We start from the raw sequence: 22,248 nt of genomic DNA, 5'->3' as shown, positions 1-22,248 counted from the left end.
CTCAACAGAGCCTTGAAAAGTTCGGTTGTTGCGACTTATTTGTAAAATAAATCCCATATTTGGGATGGTCCCTAAATGAGGTTTTGCATATTCTGCAATAATAACAGCAAAACAAATCATTCCAAGCTGCCAAAATGGTGCTAATTGTGTAGAAAGATGTTTTTGTGTTCGAAAATCAGATGGCTGAGGCTGCTTTTAAATAACATGCCTGGATTTCCAAAGCAAAACGTTCAAAATCATGAAAAATCTTTTTACCAATGAAAAATGACAATTCTAGGAAAAAACTATTACTCAAAAAAAAAAAAAAGACCTTAATGACTTGGCCATCTCCTCTATGTTAAAAATACCTATATTTGTAGACTACATGCAATTTTTCTAGTTATAACTCTTAATTAATGATTTATAAAATGTTTAAAACACCAAGCCCAAAGAAGTCAAAATATTTTAACTATGTAATTGAAATCAACTCAGAACATAGTTACACTGGATTTATTACTACTGGGCCCCAAATGCTTTTCCTTCCCTAAACATGATTCCCTACTAACACCACCATAACAAGGTAAAATCCAAGTTTATGAAAATAAAGTTCGTGGAGAGTACTATTCTTCTGGTGACCGAAATCATCACAGAAAATAATTTTCCATTAAAACATTAAGGAATCCGTAAATTAATTTCATTAGAGGCAATGGAAGAATACACATATATACACATGCATACTTTCCTTATGCTAGCCATTTTCTTATTTAAACCCTATAAAAACATTTTTAACATGTATTGCCCCAAATTTTCATTTTGGATCAGTTAATCTCTGTTGGAGAGATCAAGACTCATAAATAAATTATATAATCTCACTTTAAAAAAAAAAAATTGCGGGCTTCCCTGGTGGCACAGTGGTTAAGAGTCCGCCTGCCGATGCAGGGGACGCGGGTTCGTGCCCCGGTCCGGGAAGATCCCACATGCCGCAGAGCGGCTGGGCCCATGAGCCATGGCCGCTGAGCCTGCGCGTCCGGAGCACAGGCTCCACAACGGGAGAGGCCACAACAGTGAGAGGCCCGTGTACCGCAAAAACAAAAACAAACAAACAAACAAAGAATTGCAATCTAAACTTTTACTTATCTAATGTCTTGAGTAAACAATTCAGATAAACATTATTCACTCAAACTTTTCTCCATCATTTACTGGGTAGTTGTCTAGTCTCTTTGAGTCATCTTTTTCAGAGTCAAATTTTGACTTACTGTCACTGAAATTTTATAAGATTGCATAAATGTCAGTTATAAATCCTAAAAACCAAACGACACTATGGCAAATTTAAGATCAATTTTTTATTTAAGTATACATATCATAGAAAAGCTTTATCTCATAAAAATATGCCCCATATTAAATAATTTTAAAGATACGTAATTACTTACATATAATGCTTTCAATCTAGTTTATTATCATGAATCCTTTGGTCCCCAAACCTGCCTATGTTTACGCTCCTACTGTTGGATGCGGAATACAACAGCCCCACAGGGAGGGGCAAGAAACAAGGGTACTAGGCAGACCAGTCTCAATTATCATTGATGATGCTGAGAGGTCCTGCACTGTGAACATGTTATTCAAACGTAAATGAGAAAATAAGCTGTATGAGTGACCTTCATGAGGTTTTTCACATAAAGTGAAATATCATATCACTGAAGATTTAACTACTAACAAGCTAGGCCTAAGTTACTTAACTACTTCTGAGTCCTCTGAGGTAACATCAATATCCAGCTTCCAGCTTCCACTCTTCAAAATATTTCTCCATTGTGCGCCTAGATCTCAAGGTGCCAACATTCACGGTAGGTATGATTTTCTGCGGCTTCAGCCATTGAACAAAACGTTTCATCTCTAGGTAGCTGCTGTGTTCACTATAAGGAATCCCTGCAACACGAAAGACAGTGCCTACTAAAAATCAAACTAATAAAGAAAACTGCACAAGCCCAAAATAAAATAAAAGAGAAAAGGAAAGCAATCCAGAGTATTTTTGCCAAAAATTCATTGGTGCTTTTTTTCTGATAACAAAATTTGCTAGTATCTTTTACAAATAATAAACATTAAAATGATACAAAAACTTTTGAACATTAAAAAATTCTATTACTTTGCTATGTAGACACTTAATAATAGGCATTTCTATAGATTCTTATTTATAAGTAGGCTTTTCTTTTTAAACAATTCTTCCCTTTAAGCACTTTGCCCAGCTATTGATTTCAGGAAAATTCTGGAAGAAATATGAGTAAAATTTAAAGAGTGACAAGCAGAAGACTCTTGATTTCCACGGCAAGTAAGCAGATTCCATCCCCAAGCTTTGTACGCATAAAAAGGAAAAAAAAAATTAAGTACTAAAAATCTCTTCATCTTCTTTACTGAAGATCAAATACCTCAGAGAAAGAGGGAGAAAGGGTCCTGTTTTGAGAAAACTGGGATCCAAAAATGTTTCCATCAGCCATTATTGTAATAAGCCAATCTCTGAGGACAATGGTAAACATCCTCCAAAGATGAAAAAATTAAAGTCAAGTCTGTATCTCTTGCTGTCATCACATCTAATCCACTGTCTTCCTGTTCTTGATGTCGCAGTGTCATTTAAACTTCCAGAACACAATGGCACTACCCACCCCTCCTTTCAAGTAGTTCTACAATCTCTCCTACATGTCACTGATCACACATATAGACTGATCTGTATTAGTCAATGTCTATTTACTACATTCATACTCCTTTATATGCATTTACAACATACTAAAGATACAGGTGTGGAGCATGAGGAATGATTTGAACCTGTTAAATTATTAAAGATTCTTTGGTGCCTCTTTTTCCCTGGATCTTAGTTTTACTGCTTTTAAAAAAAATGTAAGGTAATTACAAACATTAAGAGTAAAAAAATTGAATAATTATACCATATATTGAAATGTTTCCTTTGGTCTGGGGAATAATACCCGCCATACTAGTTAACTTGTTAGAATGCGTCCATCCTGTAGGTCGAAAAGCCAAAATCTGATCATATTTCCCACCACACTTCTTCAAATGATTCTGTAAACCCTGTTAAATAAAAAAAGGATATTTATTTAATGGTCAGTGAAGATGGGTTATATGGAATAAAACAGAATGATTAAAATGTTACATTGGCACAGTCACGGAGTTTTCACTTGGTGAACATTAACTTGGAAAACCTAGTGCTGTGCTCCCCCCAAAAATAAAATCACGGAAAAAAAAATCTTTTCCCCTTTACTTACCTAAGTTAAACAAATTTAAGTACAGTCTGAGAAAAATAAGATGAGGCAACTTTAAAGATAAGTAATCATGTGTTTTAAAATTACAATTCAGATAGCTACCAAAAACAAACAAAACAAACACCTCTCCAAATCCTACAATTATTAGGATATTAGAGATACTAGCATCTAATACTATCCTTATGAGAGATACTGATATTAACACTGGTAAACATCAATCCAAACATATCCTCATACATATACACCAGTAGAGGTGTGACAGATGGATAAAATATGGAAATAACTTTATAATGGCATTATACTCAACTCAGACATACATTTTAAGATGCATAGTATCTAGTGTTCCCTTTTCAAGTGTTTACTCCTTTTCACCCTTTATGCATGAACTAGAATAATTTCAAAACTTTTCACAGTGCTATGATCAGAAGTAATATGCTAATAAATCTTGAGGTCATCATTAGTGAGGTCATCATTAGTGAGGACATTAGGTAAGATTCTCAGAAAATCAATGACAAAGGTTCAACCTTTGAAAGATAAGAGAAATCCAGATAAATATAACAATGACAAGAGGGATACAAAACAAACTCTAATACTTTTTGGGCTAAAGATTCAACCCAGAGTGTCAAAGGCTTAGTGTAAATTTATAATAAAATTTTAATTTTATTTAAAACAATAAAAAACCTAGTGTATATAGTATCATCTTGGATTTCTAGAAGTCTTCTTTTTCTTCTTTAACCATACATACTCTACTGAATTTTTAAAAGATGCTGGTAGGAAGTTCTGAAGAAATGATAAAGACAAATTCACTCATCCATCTATTCATTTGTTCAATAAATATCTGTTCCAGTATTAACACCAGGTGCTGATGTCAGAGTGGTGAGACACAGCCTTCACCTTTTGGAAGTTTACAGCCTAAGGGGAAGACATCAATAAACACCACCTTCTGAGTCTTTTTTTTTTTTTTTTAATGGAAACCATCTACTCTTTCCTAACTTTTTAAGACTCTCATCATCTATTATACCATCAGCACCTAGGAACTTACAGATTGATCTCTTCAGAAAGGACTCATTTTTTAGTATAAATTTCTAGAAATGGAGATAGTTGAGGATTTACCCTCTTTTCCATTATTATCCAAGTGGATGAAGAGTGCCAATTTCTCTAAATCTCAGCACAGGAATATTACCTTTTTTAAAAGTCCACCAATTTGGTAGAAGACAAACACATCATTTTTTTTTAATTTTTCTTTTTGATTACTATTTAAAGGTTGAACAGTTTACTGTGTTTATCAGACATTAAGATTTCACTTGACAAATTAATAATAACCCTTTGATTTCTCTTTTGCATCAAATAATGATCTTTTATTAATTTGTATACCTACCATTAAACAGTCATATTTCTTACCAACTACTACCCCCCCCAAAAAAGTTTAAGTTATATAGCTATATAACTAAGTTTTCATTACCATATCCCTGGCCCTGCAAATTTTCAGATTTTTGTCTTACTTAGTCTAAGATCTATCGTAATACTATTTGCTTAATTACTAATCCCTCTCTCTTCCTGTCCTCACAAAGAAAAGGAAATAATAGGAAACAGGTTTAGCGCAATTAAACACATAATATCATAAACTGAGAGTCCAGCTATCAATGCAGGTCATCAAACTTATCCATTCTTATTTGCCTCTGTTCAAACACTCGGGAGAACCCACTCAGAAGTAATTTCATGCTTTTCATGAGACAAGTTAGAGTTACCATGAAAACATCATTAATCTGTACCACAAACAAAAACATAGGATATTATCATATAAGCCAAACACACAGAGAAGACTGCTGACAGCCACTAGTCTTTCATTAACCACAACTGCAGAACTACTATCATGAGGAATTTTATTATCATTTAGTCAACATAAAGTCCCTGATCTATGACTTGTCTCTCTGTTTAGTGGTAACCAGTTTGTGATTAAAATGCATTCAGTAGATGCCCCTAAAGTTATTTTTTCAGTATGCAAATAATCATTTATAACATTATTGTTATAATGTTTTGCCACATCCCATGAATCAGGTTTAAATCAGAGGTGATAGTAAACTATATACTTACATATATGAACTTGGGATGTTGAACTAGGCAGCACAAATGGTTTTATTTATAGGGTTTCTAAGTCTTTCAAGCCTGCCTTAGAAACCCTGACAATTGTATCAGGTTTACATTTTCACAAAAAAGTCATTAGCTCTGATACAATAAAACTATTTTTGGCTGGTAAAAAAAACTGGCTTTAAGTACTAACTAAAATATAGTCTATGGTAACTGTCAGCTTCTGCTCCGTCTGTGTTCTGAAGATATGAAATTGTAAAAAATGTCATCGATATCTGGCCACTTTCATGGAGGAAGGGGAAGGGCTACTGAACAATACCAACAACCTATGACAAACAATGGAAATAATACAGGCAACGATTTCAGATATTCCTTTTTTTGTTTTTTGTCTTCAAAGCAGGTAACTGCCAGGTTTTGGGGTGTTTTTTAAGCATACAGTTCAGTGGTTGTTGGTATAGCCACAAAGTTGTATGACCATCACCACTTCTAATCACCCCTCCATAAAACACTGTACTCATTAGCAGTCACTCCCCATTCCCTCTCCCTCAAGCCCTGGAAACCACTAATCTACTTACTTCTTCAGATTTACCTATTCTGGATGTTTCATATAAATGGAATCACACAGTATGTGGCCTTTTGTGTCTGGCTTCTTTCACTTGGCATGTTCTCAATGCTCATTCATATAGTAGCATGTAGCAGTAATTCGTTCCTTTTTACAGCTGAAGAATATTTCTATTTTAAGTATATATAACATTTTGTTTATCCATCCATCATTTGATGGACATCTGAGTTGTTTCCAGTTTTTTGCTATTATGAATAATGCTGCTGTGAACATTTGTGTAGAAGTGGACACATGTTCAATTCTCCTAGGCGTATACCTAGGACTGGAATCGCTGGTCATATAGTCACTCCATGTTTAACTTTGAAAGAAATTAACAAACTGCTTTCTAAAGCAGCTGCACCACTTAAAAATCTCATTAGCAACGCATGAGGGTTCCAGTTTCTCCATATCCTCACCAACAACTGGCACTGTCTTTCTTAGTACAGCTATCCCTGTGAGTGTACAGTGGTGTCTCACTGTGGTTTTGATCTGCAGTTCCCTGATGGCTAACAGTGTTGATCCTCTTTTTATGTGCTCCTTGGCCATCTGTACACCTTCTCATTCATTCCTTAGCCCTCTGCTGTCACTGGCTTTCTCCAACATCACTTCACTGAAACAGTTCTTGTGCAGGTCATTTTTTCCTCATATGACCTCTCCACAGCATACGGCACTTTTAAACACTATTCTTGGAAAGGTCTAGTCCCTTCATTTCCATAATATTCTTACTTCCCCACCCCTTTTGTCCCCCTAAATGGATAATTTGTCCAAATGAAACTAAGTTAGCAGGAAATAAGGCTGTATTGCATGAAGTAATCTTTTTAAAAATTATAAAAATATGCTATACCCTCCGCAGGATATCAGTGTTCATTTTATAATTAACCAACATCCTCATTAGCCTCCATTAAACTGGATGCCTCTCAAATTTAACATATGTTTGCAAAGCTGGCTTAAACACCAATGGACAACACTATGACTTGATTATCCTAGACATTTTTATGAATTATATACTCATGAAAATAGGCCATAAAATTTTTACCATACTCTCATGAAAAGAGTAGTTACATCAGTGAGAATTTCCTTACTCAAGGGACAGAACTAAAATCCTAATTTTCTTTACACAATGTAAGTGTTATTATTTATAAGACAGATACAGTAATCAACACCTAAGCTATTTCAAAAAGCTCCATAAAAGTTATTTCATAAACATTATAGCAAAATTAAAAACATTTTTTGGTGTACATTATGTTCTGAATTACTTTTTTTTTTTTAAGATGTTGGGGGTAGGAGTTTATTAATTAATTAATTTATTTTTGCTGTGTTGGGTCTTCGTTTCTGGGTGAGGGCTTTCTCTAGTTGCGGTGAGTGGGGGCCACTCTTCATTGCGGTGCGCGGGCCTCTCACTATCGCGGCTTCTCTTGTTGCGGAGCACAGGCTCCAGATGCGCAGGCTCAGTAGTTGTGGCTCACGGGCCTAGTTGCTCCGCGGCATGTGGGATGCTCCCAGACTGGGGCTCAAACCCGTGTCCCCTGCATTAGCAGGCAGATTCTCAACCACTGCGCCACCAGGGAAGCCCTGAATTACTTTTAATACATAGGTTTGATGTATTCCATTGCAAGGTGTCAAAACGTTAGTAAATGGAATGAATCTTAGTATCTGAATAAATCTGACAAATGAGCCCCCATAAATCACAGGGAGGTCATGTCATATGTATCTTAATTTATATCTCAGAACTAGCACTAGAACTTTCTCTTTCACTTCTACTGTTTCATTTAATCCTCACCAGTATATTTTCAACGTATATCAATGTTATAGTGGCTTAATATTATACAGAATAGACCTGAAGAAAAGTAAGAACTCCCTAGAACTCTCCACTCATTTCCCTACTCATCCAGGAAGAACGGAGAACAATCTCAGAATGTTTGAATGACCAGAGAGCTGCACACTTTTCTATTTTTGTTTCTTCCTTTAGGACAGTTCTCTAGTTCTTAAACGCCTGGTGGGCATATGAATTACTCTATACAGCTGCACACACACACAAACTTAAAACATTTAAAATTCCACTTAAAAAATTTTCTAGGGCAAAGTTTACTTTGACTCCACTGTAACTGAATTCCTCTACGTTAAATGCAAGTAAAATGGGATTCTAGTTTACAATCATCAGATTGCCTTTTCTAGTTCATCCTAAAAAGACATGTCTCTTGAATGCTTACCTTAAAATTAACTTGCATCATTGGGAGAAGGTGAACCAGCGAATTGCACATGTCTGTAGTGATGAGGGAATTAATTTCTGGTATATTGAAGCACCGTAATGTGCTATATTTTTCTTTGGACATGCCCACTTTTGAACCTAAAACATCAGCAATGGCTAAAGGAAAAGTTTAAAAATAGTAAAATTACAGCTTATGAAAAAAATAAAATTACAACTTAACTTTAAAATAAGAATTTACCAAATTAAAAGAAATTCAAAACATTCACACTTTTGCCATAATATCTCAAAAAGGTTGAACAGGTTTGTCAGTTAACTATGTGGAATAAATTGTGAGAAAGCCAAGAATTTATTTTTAAAGACCTAGTATTTAAAAATTGCATAAGATGTATGGAAAGAGTTAGAGGGAGGGAAAAAACAAAATTTGGAGGAGTTAAAACCTTAGCTTTATCATTTCACGTCTTAATGTTTGACATTATGGGACCACAGTTAAGAAGAAATGGAAGTACTTTGCAAAATAGTACAATACTATATAGACAAACTACAGTTACATATCCAAAAATCATTTAGGAACAAAAACTAAAACTGGTCTCTAAAATAATTAATTGATGGTTATCATCAAAGAATGCAGTGAAAGACCTATGCACTAGTCATCTTTCAAAGTTCACTAAAATACTAATGTAGCATGGACTTTTGCTCTATAAACATTTTGCAGATATAAAGGCTACCGTAAACATACTTATCAAATGTTTCCATTAAGTTAAGTCTTTCAAAATTTAAATGAATCAAACTCTACCAAATTTTTCTTTCAACCTCAAAGGTAATATTGAACTGTTTCAGGAAATAAATATCAACTGAAAGAACAGAGCCTGAAAGGGCTTTATGCAAAAAGAATCTGATCTTTAGAATACAGTAAATTAGCTACAGCTACCACCCACCTAGGAAGACTTTCTCTTTTCCAATAGAATAAGTGCCACAGACAACAAGAGCACGTGGGTTTAGAGTTACAGTCTCAAAGGCAGTGTTGATGGCAAACTGGATAACCTCTTGCTGAGACGGAAAACAGTATTCTGGGCTGCAATATCTGTAATATGGAAATATGGTACTTATTAAAAGAACAACAAGAAAGTCATAGCATTAAGTTGGATGCTATTTTAGAAAACAAGCTTTAGCAAAATTACATACAACAGCAGTATAGTACATTAACACCACCGCAGTTATCTCACCAGTGCCTGTGGTTAAAATATTTGTTACCAGCTATTGATTATTTATGATGGAACTATACATTTCAATATACCTTTTTAATTCTATTTCTTTTATAACCCTCAAATAAAGAAACTGCATTTTTTTTCCTTCAAGAATATTTCTAGGTAGCTATTTTAGCTATGAATTATAAGCCGTAATATCTTTTTTTTTAACCCCAATCCCTATCAAAGGAAATATGATTTATAGGGATTATCTTTTTGGACTAAAGAATTCTGATTTAGTTAAAAAAATTATATATATATACATATATATATATATATTTTTTTATTTATTTATTTTTTTTGCGGTACGCGGGCCTCTCACTGCTGTGGCCTCTTCTGCTGCGGAGCACAGGCTCCGGACGCACAGGCTGAGCGGCCACGGCTCACGGGCCCAGCCGCTCCGCAGCATGTGGGATCTTCCCGGACTGGGGCACGAACTGTGTCCCCTGCATCGGCAGGCGGACTCTCAACCACTGCGCCACCAGGGAAGCCCAAAAAATATATATATATTTTAAGATAATGAAACTGAACATGAATTTGGTGAAGTAGCATTAAATCAAACAGTTAATATTCATCTGGTTGTTATTTTCTTTTAGGAGATATAGAAATATATATAGTATCATGGGACTACAGCAGATCCAGTTGGGTCTACTTCAATACAGTAACACCCATGAAAAATTAACACTATTAGTTATAGATATTTGAGATGAAAATTAAGCACTTTTTCACGAAAAATCTCATAAAGTACACACATTAAAGAAATATTTTTCCAATTTTCAAAATTGTTTTTGCTGTTCAGCCATAATTCTTATTATTAAGAAAAGACTTAGTCCTTTCTCCTATAAATACTCACAAAGAAATCCAGAATTGTATGTAGAATTAAGTAACAAAGTTTAAAAAAAATTATTTTCTTAGTTCACCTAGTATTTAGGTGAATGGAAGAATTAACTATAGTATTAGAAAACTGGTTGTGGAAAGACCATCTCTTACTAAGATATGCCATCCAAACTCACTTCTTCTTGAAACAGGTTGAAATGGTTAACATAATTTCTGACCAATTGGTGAGGTATTTCAATATATAAAAGAAGATAATAGCTTATACCATTATGTAGCACTTAGGAATTCAAGGTTGCCACTTATAGATTACCTTTTGGAGAAAGGAACAAAGTAAGTTTGAATATTCAGACAGAATCTCATTCTCTGTTTTTTTCTTCACAATCATGCTTAATAGTTACACAGACACTTTGAAAGGATAACTTTAAAGGGCGTTTTCCTAAAGTTTGCTCCCAAATTTTTCATCCTTGTTTCAGTAGCAAGGTTTTTACATAAACCATATTTTCAAAAGGATATTACATAAAAAATTGAGCTGGAGTCAGTTAAGCCATGCAATCCAAAATTTGTTCTTAAATATATATTTTTTCAAACAGCATCCACCTAATACTTAAAATGATAATTGACAGTAAGCCATCATTTTGATTACCTAAGCAAAAGTTCAAATTATTCATAACATGCAGGGCAAATGCTGTTGGTGGAAAAAAGAAGTACACAAACAAAGTTTCTCTTACGTTGTATCTAAGTAAAGCGTGTGGACTTTCTGGCCTGCAAGAAGAGAACGTTCCATGGTGGGATCTGCTCTGAAGTCTCCAGTGTGTAGTATGACATAACCATTAGGAAGATAAAAAAGGATCATGACAGCACCTGGACAGCTGAACACAAACATTTCAAAGGAATATTCTTAACACAGGCAAAGCATCTAAAGAAAGAGTGTTCATTTCAATATCAACAAATTAATATACTTTATTAGCTGACCACAATGACATAGCATTGTACTACAAAGGTATGTAGCATTTTAACTTAAGGAAGTTTATGTCACACACACACAAAAAATGGGGTGCAGGAAAGGGTTAATTCAGCAGGCCAGTGTTGTGCAAACTCCACAGGTCCCCAAGAAAGGCCTGTCCTTGGGAATAGTCATTGGCTCGCCCTTGGGAGATAAGTTTAGAGTCCTTGAAATATTCTGCCTGCTAAGAGTGTTTTGTATGCCTGACACATTGGGCCATGTGTTACTAGTCTGATAAGACAGTTTATGTTAACAGTGTGATCTATGGTGAATATCTGTCTTTGCTCTAGGGGACTGGCGTCTAAGTACCCCAGGTCAATCAGCATGGGTGTTGCATGTGTACATGATTGACCCTCAATAAAACCCCTGGATACCAAGGTTCAACTGAGCTTCCCTGGTTGGCCACACCTCCTATGTGTTGTTACACACTGTTGCTGGGAGAATTAAGCACATCTGTGCCACTCCACTAGAAGAGGACACCTTGAAACTTGCACCTGGTTTCTCCTGGATTTGCCTCCATTTGCCTTTTTCCCTTTGCTGATTTAATCTGTATCCATTCACTGTGATAAGCTGTAACCACAAATAAAACAGCTTTTCTGTGTCCTGTGAGTCCATCTGGTGAACCATTGAGCCTCAAGGTGGTCTCGGGGACCCCTGACACAATGGGGTTTGGAAATTACTGCCGAAACACAGAGAATTTTCATTTTAAATTCTAGGAAAACACAGGAAGTAATTACAATTGTAATTAAAAACTTCCCCTTATCTCCCTGACTCCCAAATTCAGGCCCTGATGACTTCACTAGAGATTTTCCACTAAACTCTTAGGGAAGAAATAATAATAATTACTACATGACACCTTTTAGAAAATAGAGGAAGGAATATTTCATGAGACCAGTATTACTCTGACATCAAAATAAGACAAAAGTGTAGTTAAAAAAAACCCTATAGACCAATATACTTTTTAAAACAGACACAAAATTCCTTAACAAAATATTAGCATATCAAATCCAGCTATATATTTTGAAAAAGGGTAATACATGAAGACCAAGTGGGGTTTATCTCAGTAATGCAAGGCTGGTTTAAGTCCATCTTTGTCATTTACCCCATTAACATTATAGAGGACAAAAGTTGTATTATCACCTCAATAGATGCCAGAGAAACATTTGACAAAGTTCAACACCCATTCACGATTACAAACTCCCAGCAGAATAGGAATAGAAGGGATTTTCCTCAACCTGATAAAAGGCATCTATGAAAACCCTATTGCAAACATCATACTTAACAGAGAACGACTGAAAGCGTTCCCCTTAAGATCGAGAACACGGCAATATGTCTGCTCACATCACTCCTATTCAACACCGTATTGAAGGCATAATCCCGTACAATAAATAAGAGAAAAAATATCATTCTAAATGGAAAGAAAGAAGTAAAACGAAAGCATCTTTATTTGTGGATGACATATGTAGAAAATTTTCAAGAATCTACAAAAAACCTACAACAACTAATGAGCAAGCTTAGCAAGGTCTCAGGATACAAGATCAATAAACAAAAATCAGTTGTCCAACAAGAAGTGAATGGAAAGAATAATTGTATTGTGTCCATACAATAGATAGTACTCAGTAAGTAAAAGGAACACACAACAGCATGAATGAATCTCAAAAACATGAGGAGTGACAGAAGCCAGATACAAAACAGAAGATACTATATGATTTCATTTAGATGAATCCCTAGTAAAGACAAATCTAATCCACAGTCATAGAAAACACATCAATGGTTTCCTGGGTCAGAGTCGGGGTTGGGGATTGACTGGGAAGGAACACAAGGAAAACTTTTGTGGTGGGGAATATTTTCCATATTTTTATTGTGGTGGGAATTACATGGGTGTTTACTTTTGTCAAAATTCAGCAAAGATTTAAAATGGGTCCATTTTATTTATGTAAATTGTACCTCAATAAAGTTGACCAAAAAAAAAAAATAAATCAGAACCTGAGTTATCATAATTGGTGATTAAAAAAATAAACAGCAGCGAAGTTAGCAGACAAAAACTTATAGGCAACCTGAAAAAATAACAAGCCTGGAATTTAGGAAACCTAGGTTTAGTCTTAATTTTAATTCTCTAGGCATCTATGATCTCTAAGGGACATAAGGCTAACATTCTATGGAAATTACAAAGATGCATAGCTGACTGACAGTTACATTTTGGCAATGTGAATCCTGACAGTACTTTACATTTAAAAAAATGAGAAAAAAAGAAAACCAATTTCCAAGAAAAAAATCTTCCAAGACTTTAGTATCAAAAACCTAAAGGATTTCTTAAAGGAAAAGAAAAAAAAAACCCTCTAGAATCTGAATGGAGTACCAGCTGTTAATTTGTACCAGCTGTTAATTTATGTAAGTGATATTAAAGAAAATGGCAAAAGGTTATCTCTTAAAGAACAGCAGCAATGTTAAAAGATTTAAAAAAAAAATAAGATGGAGCCTCATGTAAAGCATAGTAATTTAAACTGCATTAAAAAATGGGTTAGACAGCACTGAGAGAATCTCTCTATGTTTAATCTTTGATCCTGTAATTGGGTACATTTTTTTTCAAAAGGTGAAACACACTTTACTTAACTATTTCTTATCTTACTTAAATAAGACATTTATGAAATATCAAGCATAATAGTTCCAATAAAAAGTTCTTAAATAACCATGCAATGTGTTTTCCTTTTGAATATTTAAAAATAGGGTATTACTAAGGTAACTTTAATACTTACTGATTGGCATCTAGCAAAACCACCTTGACACCATTCACTATACATTCAGTGTCTGTCGGCAATGGATGGATATATTGTTCTGGCACGTGAAGTTTGCTCTTCAACAGATTGCCAGTTATCTGCAAAACAGGATGTGCTTATTGCTGATACATTAAAACATTAAATACGTCTTTTATTTCATATCTAGTTTAGAACCCAAATATCTTAATAATCTCCTGGTTCTCCCACTTATGCTCATGTAAACCCTCCAGAATGCCAGGAAGAACTTTCTAAAATGACTGTGTCACAACTCTGCTTAAACACTGTCACTGATGCTCCCTCACCTGTAAAAAGTCCATTATCCCCATCACGTCATACAAAACCCTTCATGATCTGGCCCCTACCCATTTCTGTGGATTTATCTCCTGTTATTCCCTATCTTGTCTTTAGTGATTCTGAATTATCTGAAGTTCCTGGAATGGGCATACTTCTTAGGTGTCTGTGCCTTTACACAAACTCTTCTCTACCTGGAAGGCTCTCTGCTCTTCCCTCTGCCTTGCTCTGAAATGAGACAGACCTGCGTTCAAATTCTGGCTCTGCCATTACTAGCTCTGTGACTTGGGGCCACTTAACCTCTCCAAGCCTCGGCTGCTTCATTAATAAAAAGAAGATAATTCAAGAATGCTTGAGGATAAAATCAAATTCTAGCCAAAGCCCTTAGTAATACACATTAAAATGCTCACCTTTTCATAATTATTTCAAGGTATCTCTTTCACCGTGAAACGTTTTCTAACTTTAGCCTAGGACACAGTAAAGCCCCGCTTCTCCCTACTTTTAGGCATTCTGTTCACTTTTCTATTACAATACAGATCCCATTGCGGTACTGTCTGTGAGTGTATAGCCTGAAGGTTCCCTGAAGTTAGGTATTTTGCCTTGAGTATCTTTTTAGGCATGCAGTAAATATTTACCGAATGAAACTTACATGTTTCAGTACATCATGAGGTATCAATATTTATTGTTTCCACATAATAAAGCATAATTTAAAAAATCTATTGTAACTATTGACAATAACTCATTTACTTTTAGAATCTCAATGTGGAGTCTGTTTTTTCATATATTTTCTAGAAGAATGATAGATCTTACAATCTTAATTACCTTTTTTTAACCAGACTGATTAGAAATTCGCTGCATTCTACAAATTCAGGATTTAGGATACTAAAACTTACCTCACTACAATAAACAGGAAACGTGAAGTTTTTAGACAATCCAGCATAATGATCAGAATGAAAATGTGTGAGAAAATAGGCCGTGCAACCTTCAACCGATCCATACCGAAAGGCATCGACTGTAAAGCCAGTTCCTACAATGAAAACACCAACACAGCTGCTTGAGCGATAGCTAACTAAGTAAAAGCAACCCAATTTGCTTATATAGCAAACCCTCTGACACCTTTACATCTCATTTCCAACTGAACTTTACATTTTAATTTAAAAATCTACACCACATAAATGCAGCAAAAGGTGATACTAGAGATGAAAATGAGTCTTATAAGTTTCCATTAAATATCCCGGTATAGGCTTTTTAATGAATAACTGTACAAAAAAATTAAAAATACTAGCTACGAATGAGTTACTTTTTTGTTTTGCTGAATGTTTTCACAATACTTACTGGGCACCTAAAATCCTTTACTTCTGCAAAACAGCAAAAGGAGAATGCTAACTTTCTTTTAAAACATGAATTCTCAATGGGGGTGATATTGGTATGCTCCTAAGGGGCAAAAATAATCTAATGGCCCTCCAAAGGGCCACAATACAATAACAGATAAACAGGGTCTCTGTAGTATTTGAATTTCATTGTGGGAGGTGGGAAGGAGGAAGGGAAACAAACAAACAAACAAAAAGCCTAAACAGCCTCCCTAGAGGAGCAATAATGAAAAAAATAAATAAAAAAGATGGAGCTGTTCTGAAATTTGTTCATGAGAAAAAACAAGTGCGCTGACTGTGATATGCAGGTAAATAAACATACCTCCACAATTCTAGGGAGACCTATCCACACGTGGCCCACTAATTCTGGGCTCACTTAAAATACAGAAAATTAATCAAAATAATTATTAAAAACAGAACTGGTACTATGATGTACATAAATGCTTTTCTTCACACAAATATTTTGAACAAATTATACTGAATAGATTTAGAATATCAAAAAAGCATATTAAAATTTTTTTCTGAAACCAAGTATATTTGGGCAGTTTTATATTCTTTTCAGAAGAAGGGTACCTGTTTTCTTCAATAATAAAATTCATTTTACGACACATTTTTCTACTAACTCATCTATGAAGACATGAGAAATTATAAGAACATGAAAAGACTGAGAAACTAAGTTATGATATGGTTTAAAAATGTTTAGCATTTATTATGACCTGCATAACCTGTAACATTTTCCTTCTTCGAAGCTATTTAGTACTTGCATTTTTCTTAAGTGCTTAGAAGCTGTTATTATGGTTACTTACAGAGAGCCTTTCCTCCTTCTGTATTAAGCTGATCTATATGAATCTTTGTCAGATCTGTAATATCTATCTAAATAGTATAGTACCTTATATATAAAATATGTTTAATAAAAGTTTGCTGAATTGAATGGAGTAAAAAAGATTAAATAGGAAAAAAAGTCTGTTACAGGTCAATGAGGTATAAAAAGTAAACACACAAAAAAATTGTTTCACACACACATAACATGGGCAATGAACATGAAATACAAAAAAGTTGCATCTTCGTAGATATAGGAAGCCTTGATATTTCAACTTACCAGGTATTTTCTTATAGAATGGACATGTCCTTTTCCTTAATTCTCCTGCATTCGATGACTCTGGGATTTTCGTGTTCCCTCTCTGCAGCCTGCCATGAGCTGATTTTACGAAGACTCTGTCTTTACTTAACTTGACTGTTCCAGGTTCTGTCTTGTTACGGTGACCTGAACTCTTCTGATGTACTCCTTCCTGCAATGAATCTGACTTTTTAAGTCTCTTTCTTTGATGCTGTGACCTCTTACGAGAAAGTTCCACAGAGGGCTGACTCTCACTTAAATTATTTGCCTCTAATTCTAAATCACTTAAAGATTTTTCTGTTTTCCTCTTGCGCTGCCGGGACCTCTTCTCATTAGGACTTACAACTGTATTTAAGTTCATCCCTTCTAATGCACTTTCCACCAGCAATTTCTCTTCTTTTCTTTTGGGTGGTAGTCCAAAATACACACCTATATCCATTTGCTTCATTACCTTAGTAGAAGGTTGTGATGCATTACACTTAGGGCCAGATAGCAATATTTTCAAAGACTTAGCAGCAGTAGGTGTACTAGAAAATATCTCTGTATTTAAAGCTGTAACTTTACTGTCCAGCATACCATCTAATGCCTTTCTGCAGAAACATGCTGAGTTTGTATTGTGCTTAGCATTGAAATTCTTACTTGATAATTCTCTAGTTTTACTTTGGGTTGGTTGGAAAGAATGACACCCTCCTCCGTGGCTTTCAAAAGGTTTTGACATTTTACTCTTAAGTAAGGGAAGAGAAATTTGATTGTAAACAGCTGATTCTTCAATTACCTGTTTATTTGATTGAGATGAGTGAAATTCTGGCTCATCAGGTTTTGCTTTAGTAGCTTGGTAACTAGGAGAAGTAAACCTCTCTGCTAATGCAGGTGGAAACAATATAAAATCATCAGTATATGCTGGATCATCACGTAAAATAATACTCTTATTTTGGAAAGTAAGTTGAGAGGAATCATTTAGAGTGTTGCATTTATACAATTCTTCATCGTATTTATCCTGAGTTAAGAAGCTATCCACTTCGGGGCAGCTCTCCTCCTGGTCCTTCAGTAAAGGGTCATGGAGTTTTTTAGACAAAGTGGAGCTATTTTCATCTTCTTCTAAGCTGCCATCTTTAGAGCTTTCTGTAAAAAATAGTTCCTGTTGTGAATCATCCAGCTTTTCATCTGTATCATAAGTTTCTTCATCACTTTGAAGTGGAGAATAGGAGATTTCACAGTTGCTAAAGTCATTTTCTGGCAATGTCAAATTTATGTGTTCTGGGCTGTTTTGACTGTCTAATTCTTCAGCAGGAGGCAAACCAAATCCTACCAGTTTGTCATTATTAACAAGTTCTGTAACTTGTGGGACTTGTTGGGAAGTTTGGCTATTTGTTGAAGAGGAAACCTTTTTATCAGTTTCAGTTGGAGACTGAGATTTTCTTAGACATTGTGTCACTAACAAGGGATCAGTTGAAACATTTTTTTTTAAGTTATCTGTTTGTTTCTGATATGGAGACCATCTTTCCTTATGGCTACAAAGAAAGCCTGAATTAGCCTCACTGAAACTCCCACCTGACTCATGGGATGGATCGCTGAAAAGACTATTACCAGCCCTGCTTTGAGCTAGCAGGTGATGAGTGTATCTCTTGTAATGAGAAGGAATTGTTGAGGAACACTGAAGAGCATCAGGACACTCTGAAAATTTTAATAAAGAAAAAAGTATTACCGGATCAAAGCACAGACTAAGCTTTGACAGTATTAGCGCTATAAATTAACATGTAAGTGGAAAGTCATCAGTCCAACTTTGAGGCCTTAGGACAATAGCTATCATTATATAAACAAAAAATCAGCACACAATAACAGTAATCCAGTATGGTTTTGCAAGGTGCTAGTTATTATTTTTAAATCAATATATTCTTTTAAATTTCTTTTCAAATACTCTTTTCCCCCCCAAAATTTAAGACTAACACCTTTTTCTCCCCACTAAAAACTTTCACAAATATGAGCTCCTCCAAAATGCATGTCATGCTTGAACTAGGTATTTCTGAACCAGGTGCTACAAATTGATCCCATCAGTTTCACTCCGTCCCTATTGCTCAAGCAATAAAGAGTAGAGAAGGCTAGTATGTCTCTCACAGACTAAAGTTCTACCTCAATTTTTGTCTTATCAGGCAACACATATGTATGACAGTTGCAGTACCAAATTAGGTTCCGTTATTTAATATTCACACTGTATATGAAACAGTAATAGCAATCTTAATTAGAGCTGTTCATACCCTAAACATTTTAGGTTCTGTTCTAAGATTTGAAATTAAGTTTGATAAACTGGTTAATAATAAGGCTTTAATAATCTGGAAACTATTCCCTGTCATACCTTTATGACTGAGAAACAGTCTGTAAAGCATCTTGGCATACCCCACCCCTTGTATGTTCATTTTCAGGCCCGTCAAAAAATGATCCACTCCCCCCGCAAAAAGATGTCACATTAAACTGGAGACTTCATTGCTTAAAAACCCACCTCATAAAAGTATATGTTATAGAATAAAATTCAATTCAAGAAGAATCCACCTGAGATTATCCATTCAAAGGAGTTTAATCAGTGAAAAAACCAAGAGAAAAACTCTTTGAGGTAGCTTCATCTATAAGATATTTCACCCTGAGTGCTCACCACGGGATTCCAGCTGCCATTTCTGACTTTCAAGCCACTGAAAAACAAATTACTAGCATTTGATGAGGCTTTCTCGGTTGTATAAGGCTGGTGCCAATTTTTTTTAAGTTATTTTGCATCTTCATGCAGTACTTTAAAATGAGAACTAGAAGTTAATAATAAAACGTCTTCTGAATTTTAGTTAACACGAAAGCCATACTGAATATTATTTTTATTTTAATGAATTTTGATTCTTTGAGATTTAAAAATTTATGTATGGTATATATAACTTTTAAATAATCAAATCATCAATAACCATCCATTCTCCATATACTACAAGTAGGATTTTCTACATATTAAACATGATATTTATTATATAGTTTAAATGATAACAGAAACATAGTATTACTTCAGTTCTCATTTGGCACAATTTTATTTATTAGAATCTTAATAACCAAACACTCCTTCCTAGTTCTTCTTTCTGTCCATTAGCATGATGGCCCCAACACAGCCATATTTAGAAGGCTGGACTACATTCATGATTCTCTAAAAGTTTGTTTCATAAAAGATAACAAAATGGGCAAGTTGTTTAGCTTTTAAGACCCCTCATCTATCAGATGTCAATACCACCTACCTTATGCAGCTGAAAATATCTACCATAATATGTGCTCAATTAACATTTATGAAAAATCACAGATTTTTAGGGACTCTTATGAAATAGTAAAATGCATTTATACTGTTTTCAAGTTTGCAACTTGAATTGACTGTTATCTTTTTACCCTTCACAAGAAGCGTACCAATGCATTACCTTGTTTCCTTCTACGGTTAAGTCATTTATACTTTGAGTATCTCACCTCATTTTTGGTTTACTGCTTACCTGGCTTGTTTCACTGGACTGATATGTCTGGCCTAATGCAAGTCTTTTTGACTATTTAGAGTCCACTATCTTTTTTGGAATCTTACCTGTTTCGGAGACTGGTATGGAATCCAAACACTCAAAAACATGCCATCGAGGTGTTTGACCTAGCAACGAGGAAAAAGGCATCTGGCAGTTTGGACAGTACCCATCATAAACTGGTCGTATCTTCGGAGACACGTGTTTGTTTTTGTGAGTCCTACAGTGCTTTCCTGGAGTGGCCTCCCTGTCTTGACACTGCTGAATACCATCTCCACAACTAGAGTTCTGACTGGAAGCGACAGAAGTCTGACTGTCTGTTTCTCCAAGGCACGTTTCGGGGGCCTTAACCTTCTTTTTACCTTTTACATTTCTTTTTTTATTTCTGTTTCGTTTTGACTGGTATTGTCCATCTGTTGCTTTCTCAACAGATTCTGGAATATTCTCAGAGCAATTATTTGGATGTACTTGTTTGGGTTTTCTTTTGGATTTGTATTCCCAGATGTCTTGTTCCAGAAAAGCATCCTCTAACATGGCAAAATGATTTTGATCATTAAAGAAGCACTAATCTTAAGTAAATTGAGGGTCTATGTCTTGTTACAAAATTTTTAAATGGAATTATTTTGCTCAGGAAAATAAAGTAACAGAAAACCCACCAACTTGATGGGAATCTAAAGCTCTGATAATGAATATATTGGCAAACTACAAACCTTATACGTGAGAACACCTACTGTTTCATTTATAGCACAATAAAATTAACATCTGAGTTTTCCATTGTGTGTATTTCGATTCAGGTATCTTGGCTTTTTCCAGGACTTGATTCATAAAAAGTAGTGTCAGTAATACTTTGAACACTAAACCCCAATGGGAAGTATAGGTTTAACAGTTCAATCTTAGAAGGAGCTTCGTAAAATTGTTATAAAGCTCCTGTCAGCTCTCTTTCAACTGGACAATTGTCCAAATAATTCACAAACCCAACCACAGCCCCTGGGCAACTGGCTCTGCAGGTGTTCCAAACACTTAATGGCTACTTCAGTTTGCTAGTAACACTAGTCACACCATAATCAAATGTGTGTGATTAGCAAAAAAAAAAAAAAAAACGCGCCCTTATCCGTGACTGGTGGATATTCGACAACTTCAGTTTCCTGGGTCAATCCAGTATCTTCCTCCAGCGGCAACGAACAAACACTGCACAATGAACAAACAAAATTCAAGTACGTGAAGTTGTGCTTGCACTGAGGCCACCCACACTCCTATCACCAGACTCCAGAGGTAGTCTGCCTGAAGGCGATCAGCTCTCTCTCCAGCAGCCTCAAAACCAAGCTTCACCTGCCTGATGCCTCCCACCGGCTCGACCGCCTCTTTGGGCATTAAAGGCTGCAAGGCCAGCGGAGTGGGCCCTCACCCCCTCCAGGGAAGGGAGCGAGGGAGCTGCCAGCACAGCTCGCTCCACAAAAGCCACCAGTGCTCTCCACTTCTGAAGACAGAGGCCGGGCCCTCAGGGATCCCCGCGGTCGCCCACCTGCCACCCTCGCGCCTCGGGAGTAGCTCCAGCTGCGTCCGCTCCCATCCTGCCCCCTCCCCCTGCTTGGCTGACAATCTATTCGCACCCGCACTTTCAGCACTGTAGGGTAACAAAATGCTGCGTTTGCATATAAGCCAAGGCCATTGGCTAGTCACTCCCAACTTTAAGAAGCCTACTCCTTTACCTTTCGTGCCGTGGCGGGAACAGCTTCGCGTTCCCAATGCTGTGTCGAATCAGCTGATCCTGGTCTAAACGTGAGACTTTAAAAAGAAAAAAAGTTAGGGCCCTTTTAAATCCTACGGATTTATTTTGTTTTGTTTTAGTTCTAAAACCTGCTAATTTCCAAAGTGAAGGGTGGGGAATTGCTCTCTTGGAGCTTCTAGAACGCTGGCCCAGAAGCCTTTTCCGTGTTGAATCTGG

At 35.7% G+C, this 22,248-nt stretch overlaps 1 protein-coding gene across 1 annotated transcript; it reads right to left on the bottom strand.

Annotated features, from left to right (window-relative positions):
* Positions 1–1,313: 1,313 nt before the first annotated feature.
* Positions 1,314–21,765, bottom strand: DCLRE1A (DNA cross-link repair 1A). The gene is made up of 9 exons (XM_060034026.1): positions 20,372–21,765; positions 16,765–18,456; positions 15,189–15,322; positions 13,984–14,102; positions 10,953–11,093; positions 9,079–9,224; positions 8,145–8,299; positions 2,913–3,054; positions 1,314–1,902 (listed from the first exon to the last, which is right to left on the bottom strand). Exons 1-9 carry the CDS (start codon positions 20,835–20,837, stop codon positions 1,742–1,744), a joined length of 3,156 nt encoding a protein of 1,051 aa, XP_059890009.1. The 5' UTR covers positions 20,838–21,765; the 3' UTR covers positions 1,314–1,741.
* Positions 21,766–22,248: the final 483 nt, after the last annotated feature.

The sequence above is a fragment of the Delphinus delphis genome, chromosome 16 (assembly GCF_949987515.2).
Source record: "Delphinus delphis chromosome 16, mDelDel1.2, whole genome shotgun sequence".
Lineage (NCBI taxonomy): Eukaryota > Metazoa > Chordata > Mammalia > Artiodactyla > Delphinidae > Delphinus > Delphinus delphis.
This window is presented reverse-complemented; position numbering and strand designations above follow the sequence as displayed.

What these genes read in the sequence shown, in the direction of transcription:
- DCLRE1A (XM_060034026.1), bottom strand. Translation starts at nt 20,837, where the DNA reads ATGTTAGAGGATGCTTTTCTGGAACAAGACATCTGGGAATACAAATCC. An exon ending in TTCCTGTTTATTGTAGTGAG is followed by an intron (nt 14,103 to 15,188) that starts GTAAGTTTTAGT and finishes CCTGTTTTGCAG; the next exon opens with ATAACTGGCAATCTGTTGAA. An exon ending in ACGCTTTACTTAGATACAAC is followed by an intron (nt 9,225 to 10,952) that starts GTAAGAGAAACT and finishes TCCATATTACAG; the next exon opens with ATATTGCAGCCCAGAATACT.